The sequence below is a fragment of the Leuresthes tenuis genome, unplaced genomic scaffold (genome assembly GCF_036924035.1).
Source record: "Leuresthes tenuis unplaced genomic scaffold, fLeuTen1.0.hap1 SCAF_6, whole genome shotgun sequence".
NCBI lineage: Eukaryota > Metazoa > Chordata > Actinopteri > Atheriniformes > Atherinopsidae > Leuresthes > Leuresthes tenuis.
Genome location: NW_027325360.1, coordinates 17,655,298 through 17,678,258, shown reverse-complemented (window position 1 = coordinate 17,678,258; position 22,961 = coordinate 17,655,298). Strand labels below are relative to the sequence as shown.

The following is a 22,961-nucleotide window of genomic DNA, read 5'->3' as shown; positions in this document are numbered from 1 at the left end:
CTATTTAATTCATATAACAAATTTTTCAGATGAAAATCATCTGTGGAATAACTGAGCCCCATGTTTAGTTTTTTCAGGCAACAAAGTTCAAACTGTTGCTTAAGTGTCTGCAGTGCAACTGGGTAGAGCATCTGTGAAAAAAACGCACAAATTAGGGTTTACACAAACACAAGTATGCTCGCTGTGGTCTGAATAAAAAGATCATTATTACACTCTTCATGCTGACAAATGCAGCGGCTGGCTGGTTAACTTTTTCACTTCTCTAATAGACTTAGATTGTGCTCAGAGTCATGGCAATTAAAAAACTTCATGCTCAGCCACATTGGTTTTGGTCAAACCACACTTACCCAATTCTCACCTTTCTACATCACTGTACATCATTATGTTCCTCATCTGGGTTATTTGGTATTTTTCTATTTTCAACTCCCATTTTCTTTTGAGCAAAGATAAAAAAAAAAAGGCTAAGTCTAAATTTTCAAACATTCTCTCTTTTTCCCACCCTCAAAAATACAACAGTTACCGTCTGAACCACAGATTTGAGCAGCTTACCTTTTCCTCTCCAGTGAGCCTGTGAGGCGAATCCAATATGTCCACCATATTTGCGATTAAATTCTGCCATAAGGGCTTTGTATGGGTTTCGGATCATGAGGATGCTCGACTCAAAGGCTTCAATCTCCTTCCTGCCGCTCTCGTGTGTCTTAATGCATATCGTCCTCCCACTTCTCCAGTGGTCCCGCTCCCCTTTAAATCCTATGAATCCAATAGTTTATTTACTCCTTAGACAAGCTTACAAAATAATGTTTGTGAATAATATCAGACATGTGATGGGACCCACCTTTATTGTAAAGGGAGCCATCAAAGTAATAGCTGCCTGTGTAGAAGCCAGTGGCGAGCTCTATGAGGTGGCGAGCCCAGGTGTTGCCAGCTCCGGGGAAACTGGCAAGAGCCACCAGATGCTTAGCACGAGTGGGAAGGAAGTGTCGGTCCATACAGCGGTTATCTGATAACACACAAAAACCAACAGGCATTCATTATTGATCTCTATAAAAACACTAGTTAAGTTGCTCAACACAATAAAGTTTCAAATAGATTCTGAACGTGAGTCACTAATATTGCAACATGGTCGATAAGCAAAGAATTATGTTGAAACTTTGGAATATGGTGACAAAGACAAAGACATCACTGATAGAGAGAGGAAAGGTCAAAGTGGTGGTATTATTTTGTTGTTTGTGGGCATGTATTGCTTAATAATGCTTACGTAACAGCGTTTCTGTACTGGTTTTTAGTTAAAATAGAAGTTAAAGTTAAACAGGTGCCTGTTTTCTGAGTTGTCCAGAATATTTGCATGAAGGTTTGTTCCAACTTCAGCTTGTTTTGTTTTTGTCTTCACAGCTTTACATCTTCCTTTTTGTTTACTGGGCTGTGTTTTTGCTGATCCAAGCGACAGCTGTCTGCTGCACTAAGGAAACACTGCCCACAATAACACATATACAAGTCACATACTGGATTTTTGTGCTGGATGTGGTAAAAAACAAAAAGAAAACCGTAAGCAAAATTCTGTCTCAATATGTGTTCTTCTCCGTTTCTGCTATTATTCTATAACATAAACAGAATGTAAGATACAAAGATAGATATCTGGTTATTGCAATGTTAAATGTTGTGAGGCCTCTATGTTACAGATAAACTAAAGAAGCATTCAACTGTCACAGACCAGTGGCAGTAACAGCAAACGTATGAGTATTGTAAGTTCAGAAGTAAATGTAATTGCTGGTAATTAATGAAAAAGTACAACTTCATGCTTCATGCTTTATACTTCATACATGGCTGCATCAGTCTTTAGGTGAATGTATGCACAATTCAGACCAAATGCAGTGCAAACTAAAACTAGTCATGACTCTGACTAGTTAAAACCAATGCAAACATTCATTTTACAGGCTGTGTCTCTGGTTTCTGAAAAACTTTGCTCCACATTTTCAGCACTTTCTACAACTTGCTTGAACTGTGACTCAAAGTCTCTAACTGTGACTTTGAGTTAGAGTCCCTTAGATGTTGAATGTTTCACTTGATATCACAGGGTAAAATCAAATGTGAAGTTTTACTTTGAGTTTCTTCCTTTTGAAGTGGTGCTTACTTTGCAGTCATGGAACTGTGATCACAATGAGGAAAAACTAAATGATGACGGGATTCATCATCAGCTTAGTTGTTGCCGAGTGACAAAAACAACATCCCAATCCACTCATGCGATATCTGAAGATTTCAACCACACCTCACCCTCCTACACTTCAACTTTCGAACACTATGATTTTTATCTAATTTATCTAAATCTATATTGCAGCTATATAATTTTACTTTGGGCATGAACAAGTATTATCAAACTGAACTGAACTGAATTGAATTATGGAATTGAAAAAAAAAGAATGATTAAGAATTGATAACATAGCAATAACATAGCAGCTATTTGTTAAAGATGATGTACCACCTAGAATGATGAAAGGGAGACTTGGCATAAAAAAAAAGACAGACAACAATAAAGTGATGGTTCAGTATTCATGAGCCCTCCAGTAAGTCACAGAAAGGTTCAGTAATAAAAATAAAATAAAAATGATGAGGCAAAGTTTAGTGCTGCTTCACTGCTTGGGCTGCATGAAAACAGAACCCCAGTCTGTTCTTCAGTAACTCATCATTAACGGATATAAAATCCTTCATTAGGAATCATCATGATAGGAATTAACAATTTATCAAGCTGTTCTTGAGTTTTTACAGTAATTTATCATCAAATAATCATAAGCTACTAAATGAAATGTGACAAGCTAGCAGTTGGTTAACCATTTGTTCCTCATTTGGACAACTAATTGTCATGAGCCCTTTTGGAACTTAGCAGTTGAGCACAATGTGTTGGTGGGCAATGCATCTGTATTTCAAAGTTTTACTCTCTGTACGTACTCTGCTCTGCCTGGTCGGACAGAAGCTTATAAACATACAATCAGACTAAATTCCAAGTGAAGACACCTGAGAGGCAGTTCAAGAGATCTGGGTCACAACCACTAAGCTGAAATAACATAAGTAACACTACACCAAATGTAAAGAAAGACTATATTTGATACAAACAGTCCTGTTTGTTCTTTCCATAATGACATAGGTTTCCTTAGCTCAAGCCAGAGACTTGGCACTTTCATTTTATTTCAGTCATCTTGTTTTAAATGGAAAGGGCTGAAACGGAGAGCCTGAGTCTGAACTGCACACCGGTTGAAGCTAACACCTGAACTCCCTGACAAGCCTCTGTTCACATGTGCTCTCTACAAACTTCACCTTGAACCTGTGTCTGGTAAACCACAAAGAACTTGTCGTTTCCACAGCTCTCAAACTCCCCGCCTGGGCAGCGATGGAGACACATGTCCTCATTCTCCAGCTCATGAAGGGAGAAGAGTGGAGTCGGGAAGCCGCAGTAACATCGGTCTCCAGCCAGAACTGCCAGCGATTTCTCCTGAAATATAACAACAGTGATACAGAGAGGACAGACCCACACAGCGCACAAATGTACAACGCATGAACACGTCCTCTGCCTGCTCACCCTCTCTGTGCACAGGTCCACACACTTGTCCACAGACATGTTTTGGATGACGTCGCTGAAGGGAAGAGCCAAAGTGACATTGTCTGGCCGATGGAAACACCCTTTGAAAATGGCACTGCCATCTGAAAGAGAAAAAACAAACCAGGATGTTACATACCACACAGAAACACTCGATGGACTCATTTTATGGTTACTGAACACAAATTTCATCAGAACGGTTCCCTGCCACTGACCCTGATGATGAGATCCCACCGGGACTCTCCCTCAATCTACTGAGGCCCTGACCTGCCTGCACACCGAACCACTAGCATCATCACACATCCCTGCTGTGTGATGACGACCTTTAACCTCAGATCGTCTCTCTGAGCTGGCCGACATATCACTAATGCAGTGAAGAGCTGTCCTTCTCTTTCTCCTAAATTCAATTTATCTGTAGAATGTTTCATATTTTGAAAAGCAAGCATGTTAAAGCTTGTCCAGTCAAACAAATGTAAATATTGCACCAAACCAACACTGAGGAGCTCAAGTCTACATATAGCTATTGTGTCTCAAAAAATGAAGCCCCAATTACAAATCGGCTCAAGATACAAGTCTGTCTAATGTTTTATTCATTTTTGACCTTTTCATTTCACTAAAAGTTGCATTCTTAATGTCAAGTTCTGACTCCCCGCAGTATCTCTGCAGTGCATCCTCTTTCATCTTCCCTTTATGTTCTTCAAATGAAGCTAAAATATTTCATTTTGAGCTCCTTTATTCAGGTAGGCACACCTTCCAAACATTTACCACAACCAATGCCTTGTTAATGAATTAGTAGATTTTAGCTGTTACTAACTGCTAAAAAAAACCCTAACCATGTAAGAGCATAATGGCTTCGATGTGACAAACCCAGAAAACCGCCACCTCAACACATTTCTTTGCATTTCCTCTTTGATGCTCTGAGCAGGGCTCACATGATGGAGATCAGGGTTAGAGGTGAAAACACCAGCGTGAGGAGCTTACACAGCAGTTTTATGGAAGGCAAAAAGAGGGAAAAAGCAGAATTGAAAATAACAACAAACAAACATTAGGGGAGAAGGAGAGACGAGCTATATGCTTTAGATGGGTAATGATTAGATTCTTGATATGTGTAACTGGACATTTCAAAGAAATTGGAGGCAGATAAGAAAGAGGAAGGAGAAGCTTTTAAGTTACATCACCTTATGGCAGGGACTTTTTTAACATTTCAAAGGAAAAAGAACTATTGAGAAAAAGAAAAAAAAAGGGAACAAATACGAACTTGAGCGCCGATTTTATGTACATTACCTCAAAACACATATCTCACAGTATAATGGGATTTTGACATTGCTTTTTCACTTCTAATAATCAAACCCTTTCTTTCAAAAGGAGCCTTCTACTGGAAGGCAGCAAGTGTTTAGCATGTACACCATGGCTGCCTACAAAGGTAAAAACAGCTCTCTTGGGAAATTGTGAAATCATCAAAGATGGCAACAACTCAAAATAGCACACATCAGAGCGTTGTGCTACATTTCTGCAGAAAAACTGCATTTTTGCACCTGTCTGTGGAGCAGTAAATTCAGGTCCATTAAGATCTTCCTCAGGACATTTTCATTACAATTTTTTTATTGCAGCTGAGACAAATGCAGCCCTCCCTCGTGCTTCCTCTGCAGCGTTGTGTGGAGCAGCTTGTGGTTTGTACGAAGCAGAATGTCAGACTTACAGCGGCGTGCTGACTCCTGGCTCAGCTCCAATCTATAGATGGACAGTCTGTTGGCTCCTCCGCACAGGTTGCTCTTCTCTCCCTTGCACTCCATGTTGCATTCGCTCTCCGAAGCGTTGGGCGCCTGAATCTTGTGACCACAGTAGCACTCTGCTCCAAACTCCAGGCCTGCATACATGTAGCCTCTGGAGGAGAGAAAAAGGGGAAAGGATTAGAATGGTTAATGAAAGAAAACAGAGAGGTTCAAGCGATCATTCCAAGCCTTTATCATGTTTCCTAATCCTTCCCAGGCCAATAAAATGTATTCTTCTGAGCAACCGGGTAAGCTGTAATCAATACAAACAAACAAACAATACGCCTGGGATGCTGAAGCAAAGATGAAACACATAAAAACAATACTCTAAAGAAGCGTATCAGTCACTGGTGACTGAAAATTAGATAAGTTATATACTGTACGCTGCAGGCCTCTAAGGCAAGGCCAATTAAAAAATGCGTTGTATACTCAGAGAGTGAATCATACAAGTTCTCTTCTCTCTTTCCTTTGACTCCCAGAAGACCTCTCAGATGCAATTAGATGACTAACACTCCCCATATACAAGACAAATCCCTATGGCTGTCAGTCAAACCCAAACCTCTGTGTGCTGCTATGTGTTGCCCCTCATTTGTTTGTCGGTTTTTATTAACCCGCTGCTCTGGGAGAGAAGACAGGCTGGCTGCAAAAGGCCACGAACCAAAAGGAGAAGGGGAGCTGTAAACAGGCATCTTTCTCTGCTCCTGTTCTCAACTCTGCGATTCAGTGATGGGTGTAATTCAATGCATTTGATAGAGCCGTCCCCGGGTATTCCACAGAGAGGAGAAAAAGAGTTGAGAGGAGGATGGGGAGGTAGCAGGGGGAGACAGGATGTGAGGAAAACAGTAAACTAATGGAGCAGAAGTGTAGAGATAAACGCCTTAAAAAAAGAAGCACGTTTTTCTGAAACACTATGAAACACCAGGAATTCACGTTTCATATGTTTCATATGTATATTGTGTTTACTCAAATTAAATTCTGCCACACAGTACAGCAGGCCAGGTACTACCCAGGCACAGAAAAAGCATTTATAGCACTCATGTGGCTAATGGCCCAGCAGGTCTATTCCACCCTGGGTCACAGTGACAGGTTGATCGAGCCATGGTTGAACATAGTTCTTCCACAGAAAACTGGGATCACATTGAAGCTGGTTGCCAAAGCACTGACAGAGACTCACAGAGAACGACATCTTAAATTATTCTGAGGTGTATCAGCATCATTGTGGGATTAGAAAATAAGTAAATAGAAATAACCAAATGACACACACATCCTTAAATCCCAGAAACTGCGGAACAAGGAACCATATTGCCTAATTTCAGAAGGTTATCGACCTCATAAAACTACATTGGAAAAGCGAAAGTGGGACAATAAAACACGGCTGTGTCACCATTTTATTCAAGTCAGCGAGCCCCAAAAGGGTCATACTGGGCTAAAATAACAGGTATTGCTATATCTGATAGAACTAAAGGACCAAAATGTATATAAAAATACATCAGGGTTGGCTTGAGTTGGTTCGTGTTCCTCAGTGCAGCATTTTCAACTTTCCAACCAGCTGAAAAAACAAACTCGACTCAAGGTCCATTTATCATGGCTTATGGGTTGTGTTCTGTATTAGTGGTGGAAACCTTGTTCTTTAGATGTCTGTGCTCGGTACTCCAGTGACTTTTGTTGTTAACACCTGTTTTCTCTCTTCACCTTAATTAACTTCACTTTCTGTCTCATGTTTTTAGAGCTGTGCATTCTGTTTAGATGAGCACCTGAGCTCTGTTGCAAACCATTGTTGTTCATTTGTTTATTAACCAACATAAGAAGAAGATAAGAGTTTGGGATTTTTCCCCTCTTATCGGCATGCAAATGCCATTTTTAGTCATAAAGATTGAGATTTTTAAAGTCAGATCTCGGTGTATTTGCATGCGGTTTGGGGCATTTCACCCTACTTCGCGTGCGCCTGCTAATGCTCTGTGTAATGAGGAGTATGTGCTGGAAACCATAGAGACAATAATGACACCTACATGCCATTTTTTCAATGCTTTCCTGGGCTTTCATTGTCTTATGCTGTAACGTCAAGTTGAGCAACAAATCACTTTTTTTTAGGCTTCGCCATCGCACAAGCTACTGCTTTTGGTTGTAAAGTTTTTGCCAAAGGAAAATCAGGACATATGTACTACAAGCTTTTCTTTGTTCACTGCAAGATTGTTGTTGTTGATTCCTTGCATTTCATTCTAGTCCTGTTTCCTGTTTTCTGCCTCGCCCTGGTCCATGAATCAGGCTTTCTTTATGCGTTTTCTGGGAACTTCAACTATTTGCCTCTTGCTTGCAAGTTTCCATTTGGATCCTCTACAGCTCACAACTGTGAAGCCATTCAGATGCTCTTCTGGAATGCTCAGTCATCTCACATGATGTTCATGAACAGATGTCGTATGCTTAGTTTTAAAATCTCCTTCGTGTGATGAAATATGCCTGGATGATTGCAAATTAGGTCTTTAGGTGAGCTTATTAGCTCAACAGTGTGTTTTATTGCCAATCCTATACAAAAAAAATGTTTTTTGTATCAACACTGTGAAAAGACTGTATTGGGCAGAAAAATCTATCGTTAGACATTCAGACTTTGAATTGGGTCTGTTACTTTTGATCACCTCCTACACAGTAAAATTTCTGCTTTGTTTCATAGCCGCTCAGGGAGTATACAATTAAATGAAGGTGTAAAAAAAGGAATAACTGATGGATGAGGTTTTTGTTGTTTGCTGGTATCATACCTTTCTGCACAGTTGTCCTGGCAACGGAATATAGTCATTTTTTTGTAGTCAAAAAAGGAAACTCCTCTTAATGCTCGTTTCTGAATGTCATCGATGTAGCAGCCAATGTACTTTGCTGGAAAAGAGAACAAAATGTAAGTAACATGCACAAAAAGACAAATATTAAGATATATTTAGCAAATATAGATATTAATAACACAATAATGCACTTCAGCTACAATAATGCAGTAGATATCTTATGTCAAAAGCATAAAAAGAGAACATAATCCACAACAGTATATCTTCCTCACAAGGCCGCACAGTGTAGTATCAAACACATGACGAGTCAAAACTAGGCCAGAGTATTTATTTATTTATAAGGACACACATCCCCTTCTAGTGGCCTGTGAGTGTAGTGGCAGTCATCGTGCTGCATTTTTCATAAGTGTGTGGGGGCTGGGATTCAGTGAACCTATGCAGAGGGATAAAGTTTGACCCTTCAACAGCTTCTTGCCTCTCATAAAAACAATGTTCTCTTGTTTAGCCCGGCAACAAAAGCCTCAACAGACCTCTTGCCATCTGTGCCATTAGCACTCTGAGCCTCTGTTAATGGCTAGATGGAGGAAGATGGAGTCCCCAGCATTACTTTAGTAATATTGTCTGAAGGCCTACATTTGAAGAGAATTTGCAGAGCTGTAGCAGGCTGTAATCTTTGTGCTTCACAATTGCTGAGTTGGAATATAATCTGCTATTTGACAGTATGCTGATTCAAATGCTTTGAATACATGATTTCTGCTTAGAATAACATAAGAATAAAGGATTACATTGTTATGCAGATGCAGCTGATTGTACCAGCTGAGTCATATTAGTGTTTTGGGGTAAATTCTTCCTCCAGCTGAGTCCGGTTTTCTGATCAGTAAAGTATGCAGCACAAAAGTGTATGTGCTGCAGTCTGCATCAAATGCTGCAATGTTTTCTTTCAAATCAGATTCAGAGCCAGAGAGAAAGACTGCCTTTGGATTAAGAGGAGATGAAAAGTAGACTCCCTTAACCCAAACATAGGAAGATGTTTTAGGGTACAGAATAATGAGTGGTGCGGGATGCATGAGAGAAAACAAATGCTTTGAAGCTATTAATTACTCCATCATCACATTCAGCTGCTGTCCCAAGAGGTTAGTGTTGCAGAAAAGGGAAGTGTGGGAGGAGAAGAGGAGGGACGAGCTAACCTGAGAGAGAGAGAGAGAGAGACCTTCAATTGATCAGATAACCCAGCGCTTCAAAGTACCTTAAAAGCATGCTGGTTTTCCTATTCTTGAGCTGGGAAAGATATTGCTTAGTTTTGTAATAGTTAGAAAAACATAGTTCTTTAATATTCTACTCGCCACTACACAGCAGGGTACTGTACTCTGATGCAGAGGTTTTGTAATAGAATAGATGATTTATTATTATTTCTGGCTTGAACTTTGTCACAATCACAGATGTTGGAGTATGTCCCAGAGTTCAAATCAGGAGGCGGGCCTTCAGATTTTGTCTTTATACTAACACAGAAAGAGTAGCAGACCTTCACACATAGGTTTTGTATATTTATGTGCAGTTTTGATTCAACACCTGTCTGTATTCTGAATAGAAACCAGAAACCCTCATAACCAAAATGGAGTCGCAGTAAAAACCTTGGCACCGTTAAGTGTCTATTCTAAGACTCCATGGATGAATAAATAGAAACAACCAAATGGCATGAGCTCATTTCCACTGAAGTCGTCTCCGCGTCAGTCCTGCTACAACAGAGCCAACGTTTGGCACTGCCCAATTAGGATGAATTTTTCAGAGAAAATCATTTTTCAAGCATAAACTTTACTTAATTTCAAGTTTATCATAATTCACTTGATGGATTATTTTGCTACTATATTCTATGTGATATTCTACAATAATTCTAATAATTCTTTTCAATATTTGTTTAAAATGTATCTGAACGTTCAGACGCAGATTGTACATACAAAAGAATGCTATCTGATCATTTTATATGATACATTATCATGAATTAAATTGCAAAACTCCATTTTACTTGGTACAAGTTGAAATGGTGCTTTTATAAGCAATGAAAACTCTGTACTTATGCATTATGCAATGCAATTAGTCAAACATGAATTTAATCATATACATACATTAAAACATATAAACACTTACCCTCGAATTGTATGAAACTTTATAAATGTGTTGTGCTTTCAGTCCATTGTTACCAATCTTCATCTTAAAAGTGACTAATAAGTAAAGCTGTCAGATATTTCCCTCTACAATGTACTGAAAAACAAAAAGTACATAGAAATTCATGTAAAAAGAGCTAAAACCTAAGTATTGTGCTTGTGTAAATCAATTTTCTCTAAAACAAAAATGCAAAAATGAACCGTGTGCTTTGTTTTTAATAATCTTATCTAACAGAGCACAAAGTGTTTGACAGCTTATGAAAAGCTAAGAGGAAAAAGAAATAACTGAGCCATGCCTATTATCTAATTAGCCACTTTGACCATGTTTCATTTGAGAAGCAGTAACAAGCAGGACATTTGAGCCATTCAGAGATGGCAGTTCTGGACAGACATATCACGACTTCACAAAGTAGCTTTTGGAAAACTTTGTGATTACACAAGATATCACATGCCAACCAGGAGTTTACATGTAAACCTTTTTTGACAGGATTGTGCTGTTGCACAGTTTATTATGAAGACAGATAGAGCTGTAAATCCCAGAGTTATGCAGTCATTTTGATGTTGTCATAATATAATCTACCAAAGTTTGGCTGAACACCTGCTGAACAACACAAAGCAAAGCTTCAGCTGAGCTGAAGGCAAAAGCAAAGGCAAAGGACTTAATCATAATCATCATCTGACTGCACTCTCAAGAGATCTCCCACAAGACCAAATACAGCTTGGAAGGCTGAGCAATTAAGATGCTGCAGAGATTCCTTTGCACGTATTTCATACTAGCATGTGGGAGTGAAGTGGGTTTAAAAACTGAGCTTTCACTCCATTATGTTTTATGAATGATCTTGACATCGAAAGAGAGTAATTCTAATAAATGCTTCAGATGTTTTGCAACTGTTGCAAAGCCTGTAAATCCTGCTGTTTCTGATCTGCACAGATTTTGTCTGTAGGAGAAGCAAACACCAAAGTATGTATCAGTGCAGCAGTAACATTAAGGCATACAACTTGTGTTCATCTCACCTCTTCCATCATCCATGTCTTTGGCATTGCGTCCTTTTAGTGCACGATTCCAGTTGCTGGTGTAGTCCCCCCCCTTCCTCGTTGTCTCGTGGCCCTCCTGTCCGCTCTTTCTCATCCAGCGAGGTCCATACCTTCGTCCAGATCTTCGCGTCTCCTTAAACACTCTACTCATGATGCCAAACCCGCGGGTGTCTGATGACGAAGTCTTGCTGCCCATCTCTGAAGCCACAACAGAGTCCCTGCCCCCTCTGGCCCCAGGGCCGCTGTCCCCGACAAAGCCAGAATGTAGGAAGACAAGGCTCCCGGCAGTCAGGTAGAGAAGGATCAGGGAGAAGAATCGGACAGGTTTCCTGCGGAAATAGCGCTGTATCCTCAGCAGAGGCTTGGCCATGCTGGCTCCCTCTGCCACTCAGACACACTCTCCCAGTGATGAAAACTCATAAAGCAGAATAATCAACACCAGCTCTCCCTCTGCTCCCACCACACAGGCCCACAGGGCACAAAGAAAAAAAAAGCCAGTCAAAGTGTCTTAATCCCGTATGAAATTCATACAAGACATCACATGACTTTTCTCTCATTTATAAATATTCTGTCTCATAAGGGAGGTGCTTTGTGTGGGTGCACTGTGCTGCTCTGCAGTCTGTGTCCACCTGAGAGTGTGTGCGTTCCTGCTGACAGTCCAACCTTCACGGCCGGGCTATGGGGCCCTGACCTGAAAGGTGAGTGGCTTGGAGTGAAAGATGATCGCTCAACCCTGCTTTCACTCCTCTTATCAGCCTATACAGAGATGCCACACCAGCTCTGCAGTGGCACTTTCTCCCACGCTGCACGAAAGGAAGAGGGCTTTATTTACCAGCTGAGCTGAGATCCTTCGGTTTTGTGCGGCCGACTATTCACAAAGACAATCCAAGAGAGAGAGGATGTGACTCACCATCTGCAGTAAAGACACACACACACACACATGCAAAAGAAAGAATGAGCACACCTGAGTAAGCTTTATAACATGGAAATGAATGTAATATGAGCAGGTTGAAAAATGGATTTACATTCCAAAAATCTTTAAATCAAGCCCATGAGTATCACCAGAGAGATAAAATGTATATCTTATCATTATACTGTGACATTAAATTCAGCTCAGTAGCAGGTGTAACCGTCTTTATTTTTCTGTCAAACTCAATAACAGAAGCCCAATACAGAGAAAAGATAAGCAAAGAAAATCAAAGAAGAAGATTAAAAGCAGTTACGTACACTGAAATGCATTTGTTGTGCACCAGACAGAAATATCTAACTGTATAAAGGTCAGAGTTCTGCATCAACTTTAATAAATTAGGTGAAGCCACAAGGGAAAAAAAAACCCAAAAACAAATAAAAACTCTACCCTGCAGCATGTATGGGAATAGAAGGAAAGGAAAAACATAAGTCTGGATGATCTAAAGTGACAGAAACAGTAAACAAGCTCAAATGATGCAGTGGTAAAGAATATGAAGGGTGAAGTGACATCTAAGGCATTTGTCATTATACATAGTCTTTTCCTCTATTTAAGATTTACAATTTACTGATTACTCCTTTTCTTTTTTCTTTTTTGGCTGACTTTCCAAATCCTCTGTGCCCTCCCTCAAAGGACCCTCTGTTCTGGGACGAGCCCAGGAGCCACATTGGAAGGTGTAACACAACACTCCTCAAGGTCAGGAAATTTTCCACAACATTCGACAAGGCAATCGGCCATGTAGCTTCCTGTCTGCCCAAATACAAATCTGCGCACTACTTATCATCTGAAACCTCAATGTCACCTCATACCTCCCCCTGGTTTTGTACTCATCTCACCCCACCAAATTAATCTGGGGAAAAGCCTGGGACTCTCACGAGAAACAGTTTGTGTTCACACATGGGCTTTAGCAACCTGCAGGATCTGCAAATAAAGACAACTTTCTTCCTGTCTGATTTCTCAAGTCCTCAGTTTCCATTACTGATGTCTTTATTGGTTTACTTTTCAAAAGGTATCATATATGCTGGGTCACATACAGGACAATAGAAGCATAAACAAGAGAGCTTCATAGTCTCAAAATGAGAAGGAAAAACACTGTCTATGACAAAGTCTGTGGTGTTTGGTTGCTTGGATTGTGCAAAATGTTTGGAAAGTGCTCAACTAAACCTGCAACAGTTTAGCAGAAGTGTTTGACATTATTTGGGTTTATTTGCTTTCTTCTGAGGAGTTAGATGAGTAGATTGATATTACTCACTTGTTTAAGTGCTAAATACGGTGTAAAGCTGGGGCTAGAAGCAGGTTAGCTTTGCACAACACAACCCAAATGGAAATGAGTGAAAATTGGCCTAATGAAAGCTCAGGGTTGTGTAGCATCAATCTTCTCTTCTAACAAGTATCTAGCAAATATGTCCATTTCCCAAAACTACTTTTTTCTCTGAGTCTTAAATGTTGACGAACTTCAGTGATCTTTTCACTCCCACAAGCAGCCTCTGTTCTATATAAATGTAGTTTCATATCATCATTCCTTTAATTCTCCAGCTGAGCAGCTGGACAAACAATATTGGAAAGTCACTCCCACACTTTTCACTCTAACCAAGACGATTCTGCAGTTCTGTGTTAGTATGTTCATATCTGATGGAGGAAAACTACACATTTCAGAAAGAATGAGACAAATGTCTTTGTTTCAAACTGAAAGCTGTTTTTGCAGGAGAAGTTGAGTCCTATCAAGGCTTGGGTTACATGGTTGAAATAGAAAAATAAAACAGCTTTTTTTCAACACTCCACACTGTGGAGAGAAACCATGTCCTGAAAATGTGCTGCAGCCCTGACTCATACACAACAGCGTTTTTTTTTTTAGAGCTGCATGTGCAAGTGGTAAGAAGGTAAAAAGCTAGCTGTGAGCCGACTTTGTTCTGAAAACACAAAAAGTAGGTTTATGAGGGTGAACAGATGGAGAAGATAGACATGTGATACCTAAACAGTGTGGCCCTTGTGAATGCATTAGGGCCCCACACAGGTTAATTACTGATGTTAATAATTCACATCCAAACGGTTACAAGATGAAACTGACCTTACTTCACTCACCCTTTGGTTATTAGTAAGAAAAGCATGAATGGACTACAGCTGCAGCTATATGGATTCTTCAGCTTGTATTAGATAAATAAGTAACAAAATAATGGTACTTAAAGACAGAGCAGACTTACAGCAGGTATACATTGAAGATTGTGTCCATTTAGGAAAACATTAAGTGACCAAACTGAAGTTTTGACCTGACAATGATCATAATCTGGGATCACAAAAAGGGGACCAAACTTTAAAGCACTCTATCCAACGTTTCACTAAGAACCACGATCTCATGGAAGGAGCAGGAGAACACGCCTGAGGAGAACCAAAGTCCAGAGTCATCATCTTGCCAAGGTTCAGGCCTAAAGTGGAAACCGGACTGATGTCAGCATCATTAACAATATGTTAAAATCCACAATCGTAGCTCCTTAGACATCTGAAATGCTTTGAATTAAAGCGTCATTTTCAGATAGGGCTGAAAAAAGGACCAAAACCAATGTGTGCAATAGACCGAAAGAAGGAGAAGAAAGACAAAATACTAGAAATACGGGGCACAAAAGAAATCTTTTTTTCTTTAAAGAGTAGATATGATCTCATTGATTGACCATTAGTTCACATTTATACTAAATGTGCTTGCAAATATTTAATCATAGCAGATTTACAAGAGGAAATGTCAAAGTCAATCTTCTGTGAGAAGACGCAGAGCCGGCTCTGCTTTTGCTGCGGGCAAATGGCTTCATGAGTCAAAATCCATAAATATCTGTTCTGGGACTCATTGACCAGGAAGAGGGCTGAGAGAGACAGAGCTGCAGTCAATTCTACAGCACTTCTTGAGTTAAAGAAAAGTGTCAGCCAACATGGACCACCGGTGGGCTCAAACAAGGGGTCACTGAACACAACATTATACGCCTGAGATGATACCAGCAGGGAAAAAGTGTCTGGCTGTGTGATTATGTAACGCTGTTTCTGGTTTGAAGGCAATAAACTGCCAAGAAAAGACAAAAGGATAATGTGAAATTCAATAATGAGGAAACTTTGCAACTCTCAAAAACGTCAGAAAAGATCTAAACTCAGAGGAGGATGTATCTTTAGGAGTTGGATATTTTGTCATAACAGAGGCATATAAAATATTCAGCCATGTTACTTGGTACTGCAGACGAAATCAATTTCCATCCCCTCAGTGCTAGCTGCCAGAAAGCATTCTTTTCACAAGAACGAGGGAGAGGCGTCTTAACTGCAAGAAATGATGATGCAATTCACACATGCTGAAGCAAATTAGATACAATGTACTCTAAAAGTTGAAAATCAGCTTTACTTGCTGTGTTTTCACAGTTGTTCATAGTTGGAAAAACACAGGAAAATAACTGCATGAGGATATATCAATGAGTTTATGCTTGGTGCCCAGTTTAAAAGAAAAATAAATAACCAACAATGGACTTCTAGAGTGGAGAAACGTTGTTATAGAAACAGACTCAACAGTGGCACGAAGACAAGGTCAACAGGAACTCCGGTGCCAGCATTAGTGGGACAGGAAACCATTAGTGTTTTGTCTTATTGTCCTTTTCCCCATTACCCTGTTAGCACAACCTGAAGTCCCATCCTGTGTAAGATCTGAAGTGTGGGATGTCTTCAGTGCGTCAGCAGAGGAGGAGTTAACAGCGTTAGCCTCAGCAGCCCTGACCCCCCTTCACCCTGAAGCCTGTCTTTCCGCTTTCTTGGCGTGTTTGGCCTGCCAGTACACATTAGCCATGTTTGTCAAATCAAATCAAACTAAAGATCACATTCCTCCCCTGGTGATAACACTGAGCATGCTTGCGTTTACATAGATTATTTCTTGCAGCTTTGCCAAATAGAGGTCCAAAAGAAAACTCCAATACTTGTGTTTGAGTTTAATACATAAGCATAAAACAATATGATGTGGAGTCGGTAATGGCTGGTGTGATGTAGAGATAAGAAAAAGATTATTTTACATTCAAGAAAAGGCTGCAAATTACATGTAAAACGGAGAAAGCTCAGTAATGCGGTTAGTTGCCATACTTTTCAGCTACTCTGCAGAACTGATTCGAGTGGCTGGCTCAGTGCAGATGGTGAGTCTTAGGAGTGCATGACCCCTGAAAGCTGGGCAGGCTGCTTCCAGAAACAACAGGATCACTCTGCCAAAGCAGTTTTCTTCGCTTTATATTTGGCAAAGGCTAATACTGTGTGCAGTACAGTTTTGGCTCCCAATTTTCCTGTCAGCCATTTTAATTAAACTTGTTCTTAATTATGTGTGCTCAGATTAGTGTTTGGCTTAGTGCTAAATACAGTTGGTAGCTACTTAAAAGGGGGCTTATCAACAAAGATGCTTGACAGAAACTATGCACAGTGACAAATCATGTGAGGCTGAAACTCTTGACAAGTTCTCATTATACTTAATACAACAAGATTACCTGTAACCATGGCAGCCAACATCTACTTTTGCCTCCTGACATTTAGAAGTGCCACTTTTCACATACTGTGATAAAGTTACTAAGTATAGTGCTCCACTTAAGGTGTTGCAGTTTAATATATACTTAATCAGTAGGTTATCAGCAACCAGGACCTCAGTCTGTCAGGTTATCTTGAGAATGTGAGCCAAACTGATGATAAAAATACACAAATATGTGCTGAAATGATCGCAGAAAGATGTACATCGGTGCTATAAGTTGTCTATTGCCTCCTCTCTCATTTCATTAACCTCTCACTGCTAACCTGCTTAGAAGACTCTAACCCTGAAGTGCTTAACTGTTACATGTAAATTGACAGTTGTTAAATCTAAGCCATCACAAAATGAGTTTACAAAATGCTTATTAAGCTCATCAGGCCCAGAGAAATCTCCATGCACTTCTCAATATGCCAGAGTTTTTAAGATGAGTGTGTTCGGCAATGTTTACACATTGATAGACTGGTAGTGATGCATTTTACATCAACAAGCAATGATTGCTTTTTCTAGAGTTAAGGAAGTGAGTAACAGTAGAAACGGAGACGGAATAACCAAAAGCAGTCGGTACTGTGGAGCTCATCGTGGAAAAAAAACCACGAACCTTCCCAAATATGTTTCTTACGCCACAGATATAAAACAAAAGTGGTGCTGATTGCAGTCTAAAAAGAAAATGACTGCCAGCAAGGACAAAGATTATTAGCTCTTGTCCAGAGAGTTTGTGTAATAGCTCTGACTGCCAAAGGGGTGAGACAAAAATTAACATACTGCAAGTCTGATGGCAATTCTGATTTAATTTGAGATTGCTCCGAAAGTACCTGTGTGAATTTGTGGGTTGGGATGGGGAAGCTTCATCTCTAAACTGTTGACTGAAATTTTGCAGGGTATAATGTAAATAGCATTACACATTTGACATGTCGTTTAATCCACATCAGAGAATGCAATTAAATTCTGAGGCTATCTTACTAAATTTCCTGTGCATCCTAACAACGTGAGTTCATCCTTGGTCTGTACCCGCTTAATCCAATGCAGGGCTGGGTGGGGGGCGCTGGAGCCCATCTAATCTGTTATTGGGCAAGAGGCAGGGTACAGGTCACCAGTACAACATGGGTCTAGGAATGAAAAAAAATAATCTGCCCAGAACTTCTAAAGCAGCGCACATAAACACACAAACGGACCTTCATACCCGGAGAAACTTAAGCCACAACAATACATCCAACTACCTGGTTATTAGGTTATCAACTTTCTGTATTTGAGGATATCTTAGTTGAGCAACAACTAGAATACATTCGGATTAATTTAGAAACAATGATGATGTTCAGCACCGTCACCTCACAGCGAGAGCGCTCAAGGTTCATCTCCCGGCTGGAGCCTTTCTGTGTGGATGTGGATGTTCTCCCCATATATGCATGGGTTCTCTCCAGAAACTCTGACTTCCTCCCATCGTTCAAAAACATGCATGTTAGGTTAATTGGTGTGTCTAAAATTGTCCTTAGGAGTGAGTGTGAGCATGTGTGTGGTTGTTTGTCTCGTTTGTCTCTAATTGGCCCTGTGATGGACTGGCGACCTGTCCAGGGTGTACCGATGACTGCTGGGATAGGCTCCAGCCCCCCCCCCGCGACCCGACAGACGGATTAAGCAGGTATAGAAAATGGATGGATGGATGATGGTGTTAGATAGTCCACAGTGAGTTTATTTTTCAACCTCTCACTTCACCTGAGGAACAGAGTGTGCAGCCAGCCACCATGTAAGATGGGGGTGATGCTTTGTGAGGTGGCTGCACAGAACATCAACATTTTCTCAGAAAAGGTGCTCCATCCTGTTTGGCAGAAATTACTGTGCATTATAATCTGATGTTGAGTGGGTCTGTCTTCCTTGTTCCATCTTATGTGTGGTTTTTTTTCAGTAGATTTTGAAAAGGGCATTTTCAAAAGAGGCTGATATAAACCATCGGCTGAAAATCCTCTTCCCATTACCACTGCATTTAGCATTGAAGAGGGGGAAGTGACCAATGACAGAGTGTGTTTTTAAGCACATCCTGTGATGCTTAAAAATCAAGCCTAGCACAGCAGGGAAAAAGCTCATTGTAATCCTGATAATACTAAATGGTCCATTAAGCTCAATGGTGACCTTTTTTCTCTGAAAGAGAAGAGGTAAATTAAATGGTCTAAAAATAATGTAATCCTCTTCTTTGTCCATCACACAGTGGTGTTGAGCTGCAGCGTTGTAAAGGAGTGACTGGTGGTCATGAACATTTCCGCCGCGTATACACAGATAAGCATCTGACAGTCAAAAAGAAAATGGAAGCGACTGAATAATAGCTGAATAATAGCGCCGTTGTGATTGTGGCCACAAAGCAGCAGTTCAATTAGGCATGAGCGGAAGACAAAAGCTGGACAAATTATCTGGATCGTCTGAAAAATGGGAAAGAGGTTCAAAGGCAAGATAGATCTGACTATTTTTAAAGAGAGAAATGAGAAATATTTTTGATGCCAGCAGAGAGATTGTCCCAGCACTAATGATGTGTCACAATGCTCCAAATGGATTGAAATGAACCAAAATTCCTGTTTGAGTATGCGTTTCTGAGCTGTTCTCAGTTGCTGATGCACTCAGATCCCAGTTGGCCACCTAGATGGACATTTGAGAAACAATCACTCAAATGGTCCTCTCTAATGGCTTCATAAAAACAGTAATTATTCTGCAGCAGGGAGGCGCTATGAATGGGAGATCAAATTATGTCTCTTTCTATTCAGCCTTAACAAAGCTCCTCATTCAGCCCCTTTCAGCGTATAGTTATTTTTTCCAAAAAGGAAGAGAGCTTTTCCACCCTTGTCCTTTCACACCTACAAGCACAGAAGATCTCTCTGCTTTAATTAAAAGTGAATTCTCCCAGTTCCACTCTGCTGTGAATCTCAGTCCTCTCTGCTTGAATAGACTTAAGGGGTGATTGCAGAGGGTTTCAGCAAATGTTTAGCTGGTGGGGAGGAAGGGGGGCGAAGAGTGCTGGTGGGGGCGAGGGGGGGATAAGAAATGCTATATGGAAATTTCAACAATTTTAAACAGCCAACAGTTAATCTATAAGCATCTGCATGGAAGAGAACGTTTTAACTGCATGGAGCCAAAAAGTACAGTTAATTATTAACCAAGAGCGTGGCACTTTCTTTTTTCCATGTTGCACATTAAAAAAACAACAAAAAAAAACTTAATTTTACCACAAAAGTGCTCTCAGCAGCACTGAAGAGTGGGAGTTCAGTTGCATTTACAATCAGTTACTATTAAATATTTTGAATATTTATTCACATGAACTTACTACTTGTAAACTTGTTCTGTTCAAACAGTGATGTCAGCGTTAGGCCCGATCATGTTAAGAAACGACAGTTTACACAGGACCATCTATTTAGTAGTCATTGTTAGCGACCTTGAAGGGATGTTTCATTTGTTTTTCTAATTACATTTAGAGGGGGAATGCAATTACTGGCTGGGATTTATTCTGCTACATTAGGTACCACTAATACTATTAATCACAGGGAGGTGGTTAAAGGGGATAAAACGGGTATTAAACTCAAGACTAGTTTGTGAGGCTGGAAGGACAAACTTTCCTCTGAGTGTAAATGGTCAGGACTAAAACAGAGATGAAAGTAAACTGAATACAGTAATTGCATTAATCAAGTGGATGGATAAACAAATGACTTAATGTTAGTTTTATTGCCACATATCTGTTGGATGTGTTGAAAAGTATTGCTGCTTCATTTGGAGTTGCAACAGGAATTTCATTTATTTGATTTTGGTCCCAAACTGTAGTCACAAAAACAGTCAACACTGAAGTAACACACGGAGATGAGTTCCCCCTTTTCATTGCCACCCTCCAGTCTAGTAAACTCACATGTGTATTCATAACAGTTTTTACAACATTTATCCTAAAAGAAAAGACATCTTCATCCACGCAAAAATGCAGAACTTAACCAGAGCAACAAGTTTTACAATGACAGTAAACTTTATATGCATGGGACCAAGTGATATTTCCCTTATTATTTTCCAAACCACTCTTCTTAACAAGCCAAAGGCCAAAACCAGCTATTCTGGCTCTATGTTGGATTATGTATTATGACCGCATCACATTTTCATGCCTTCATATATCAGCGTATGGCTGTATATTTCTGTGAAAACATGTAAAAAAATCATCTAAACAAGGATTAACAGGAATAAGCTCTATTTGTAAAAACCTCAGAGTTAATGTGGGCAAAGCCTCAGCCACAGAAGCAAGCACCATTAAACTCTCATCATCCTCCATAGTTTACCACCATAATAGATTCCATCCACAGCCTCTATCACTTAAAGTAATTGATGAAACCAATCCTCTTGGATTGGAATCGAAACCTGATCTCCAAATTTAAAGTCCTAAGACACACCATCTCCCTTCCTGACTCCAGTGGATGTTGTTGCGTGTTAATAAGGCAAAGTATCATAGACTCAACACCATAGGATGCCCTGTGTGTATCACACAGACAGTACTGCACTGAAAAAACGGTTTTTCACACTATGAGAATAAAAACATGTTGGAAGAAAACGAGTGTACATTACAAAATGTTGTCTCAGTCCTTCAAATAATTTTAGTTTGCAATAAAAATGACTAAACATCAACAGAGCAATGATCTGAAGACACAGTATCCCCTGACAATCATGTAGACTCTGTTGTTAGGGCAGCTGTACCTTGGAGATTGTGCTTCCAATTGTGCTTGTGTACCGTACAGCTTCTCGCAGACTGTTGGGCAGAGTAAGAACAGAAAAACAGCCGAGTGCTCGGCGGTGCAGTGAGGAGAGGAGACAGACCCTCCACTGTACGACTCACATTCAAGCTCCTATGTCAATGAGCACCCACTTTGCAGAAGTGTCCTTCAGCTAGAATCTTCCAGTTTTGTTTTTCTGAGACTCTTCACTCTAAGCTCCCACAGCGAGAGTGAAATTACAGGCACAATTTGTGTTTACTTTAAAAAACCACACTGAATGATGGACTACTTAGGGATTACTTTGCCGAAAGCACCAACCACTGATGTGAGCTTGAGAGTATGTTTTTCAGAATAGGTGGTTGTGTTTGAGATGACAGGTATTGACAAATGTTCACTTTCTTTTTTCTAAAGAAACCACAGTGTGGTCTCACTGACAAATCATCTACAGCTTCATGCAGAAAAATCATTGCACTTGAATTGATTATTATTGTCATTTTCAAACCTCTGTTGACCAATTTATCATCTTTAAGGACTTGGAGTGCCATCTCAGCTAATAAGACTCAGCCCACAACAGTTGATCAGTCACTTTATCTTTTACTTGACACTGTCACAGAAGGTGTTTTTGTTAACTACCACAGAACTGCGTCAATTTGATCTGATTTTGGATTTGAGTGACGTGTAATTTTGATAACCATAACAAGAAAAATGCAAAATCTGCAAACACTACAGAGTTTAATAAATATTCAGAGCTAAGCTTTCTCAGATTGTACTGACTGTTAACATAAATGTGCATGAATCAAGCTCCCAAAACAATGCTTTCAGTTTCTAAGACTGTAGCCTAAACAGTGGCATACTATAAACATACTGTCTATAGTGGAGACAATATGATTTGAGTCACGAGACAAATCTATTATTTCCTCCACTGAAAAAAAAACAACAACTGTGCAGTAAGTGTGCAGGCTGTTTTGGTTTAACTACCAACATATACAGCAGAATGTCAAGTATTTGACACCCATGCTGTTGGAGCTTTTTCTGTCTCAGCAAAGTGAAGCATTGAAATATGAAGCAAGTTGGAGAAAAGCATATTCAACAAAGATAACTTTCTCACAAAGCTGGGTCTGAATTATATTGTTTGTCATCACTGGATGATATTTTCCAACTATATTTTTCTTTTAAAAAAAAGATTAGATAAATAAAGATAAATAAATAAAAGATTAGCATAAGAACAGTCAGGTAATCTGCCTTGGAGGTTTGTACACATACATTTCAGCTTCTGATGAGCTGTTTGGTGTGCATGCAGGGAAGCATGCTGGGTGCGCTGGTCTGGGTGTATTATTTGAGGAAGAAGACAACAGGATGCTCCGTTAGTATGCATTGCAAAATGTGTAGCGAAGCACGGGCCTCATCTGCATTATGCAA

The 22,961-nt window shown here is 40.0% G+C and overlaps 1 protein-coding gene across 1 annotated transcript in view; it reads right to left on the bottom strand.

Moving 5' to 3' along the window:
- wscd2 (WSC domain containing 2) overlaps nucleotides 1-22,961 on the bottom strand; it is a 37,903-nt gene that overhangs the window by 5,952 nt on the left and 8,990 nt on the right. The window contains exons 2-8 of the mRNA XM_072387967.1: nucleotides 11,309-12,242; nucleotides 8,115-8,229; nucleotides 5,289-5,473; nucleotides 3,572-3,693; nucleotides 3,310-3,484; nucleotides 836-1,000; nucleotides 550-750 (exon numbers count right to left, since the gene is read on the bottom strand). Coding sequence (XP_072244068.1) covers nucleotides 550-750; nucleotides 836-1,000; nucleotides 3,310-3,484; nucleotides 3,572-3,693; nucleotides 5,289-5,473; nucleotides 8,115-8,229; nucleotides 11,309-11,699 — 1,354 coding nt within the window. The 5' untranslated portion in view covers nucleotides 11,700-12,242. The remainder of the gene's footprint in view (nucleotides 1-549; nucleotides 751-835; nucleotides 1,001-3,309; nucleotides 3,485-3,571; nucleotides 3,694-5,288; nucleotides 5,474-8,114; nucleotides 8,230-11,308; nucleotides 12,243-22,961) is intronic.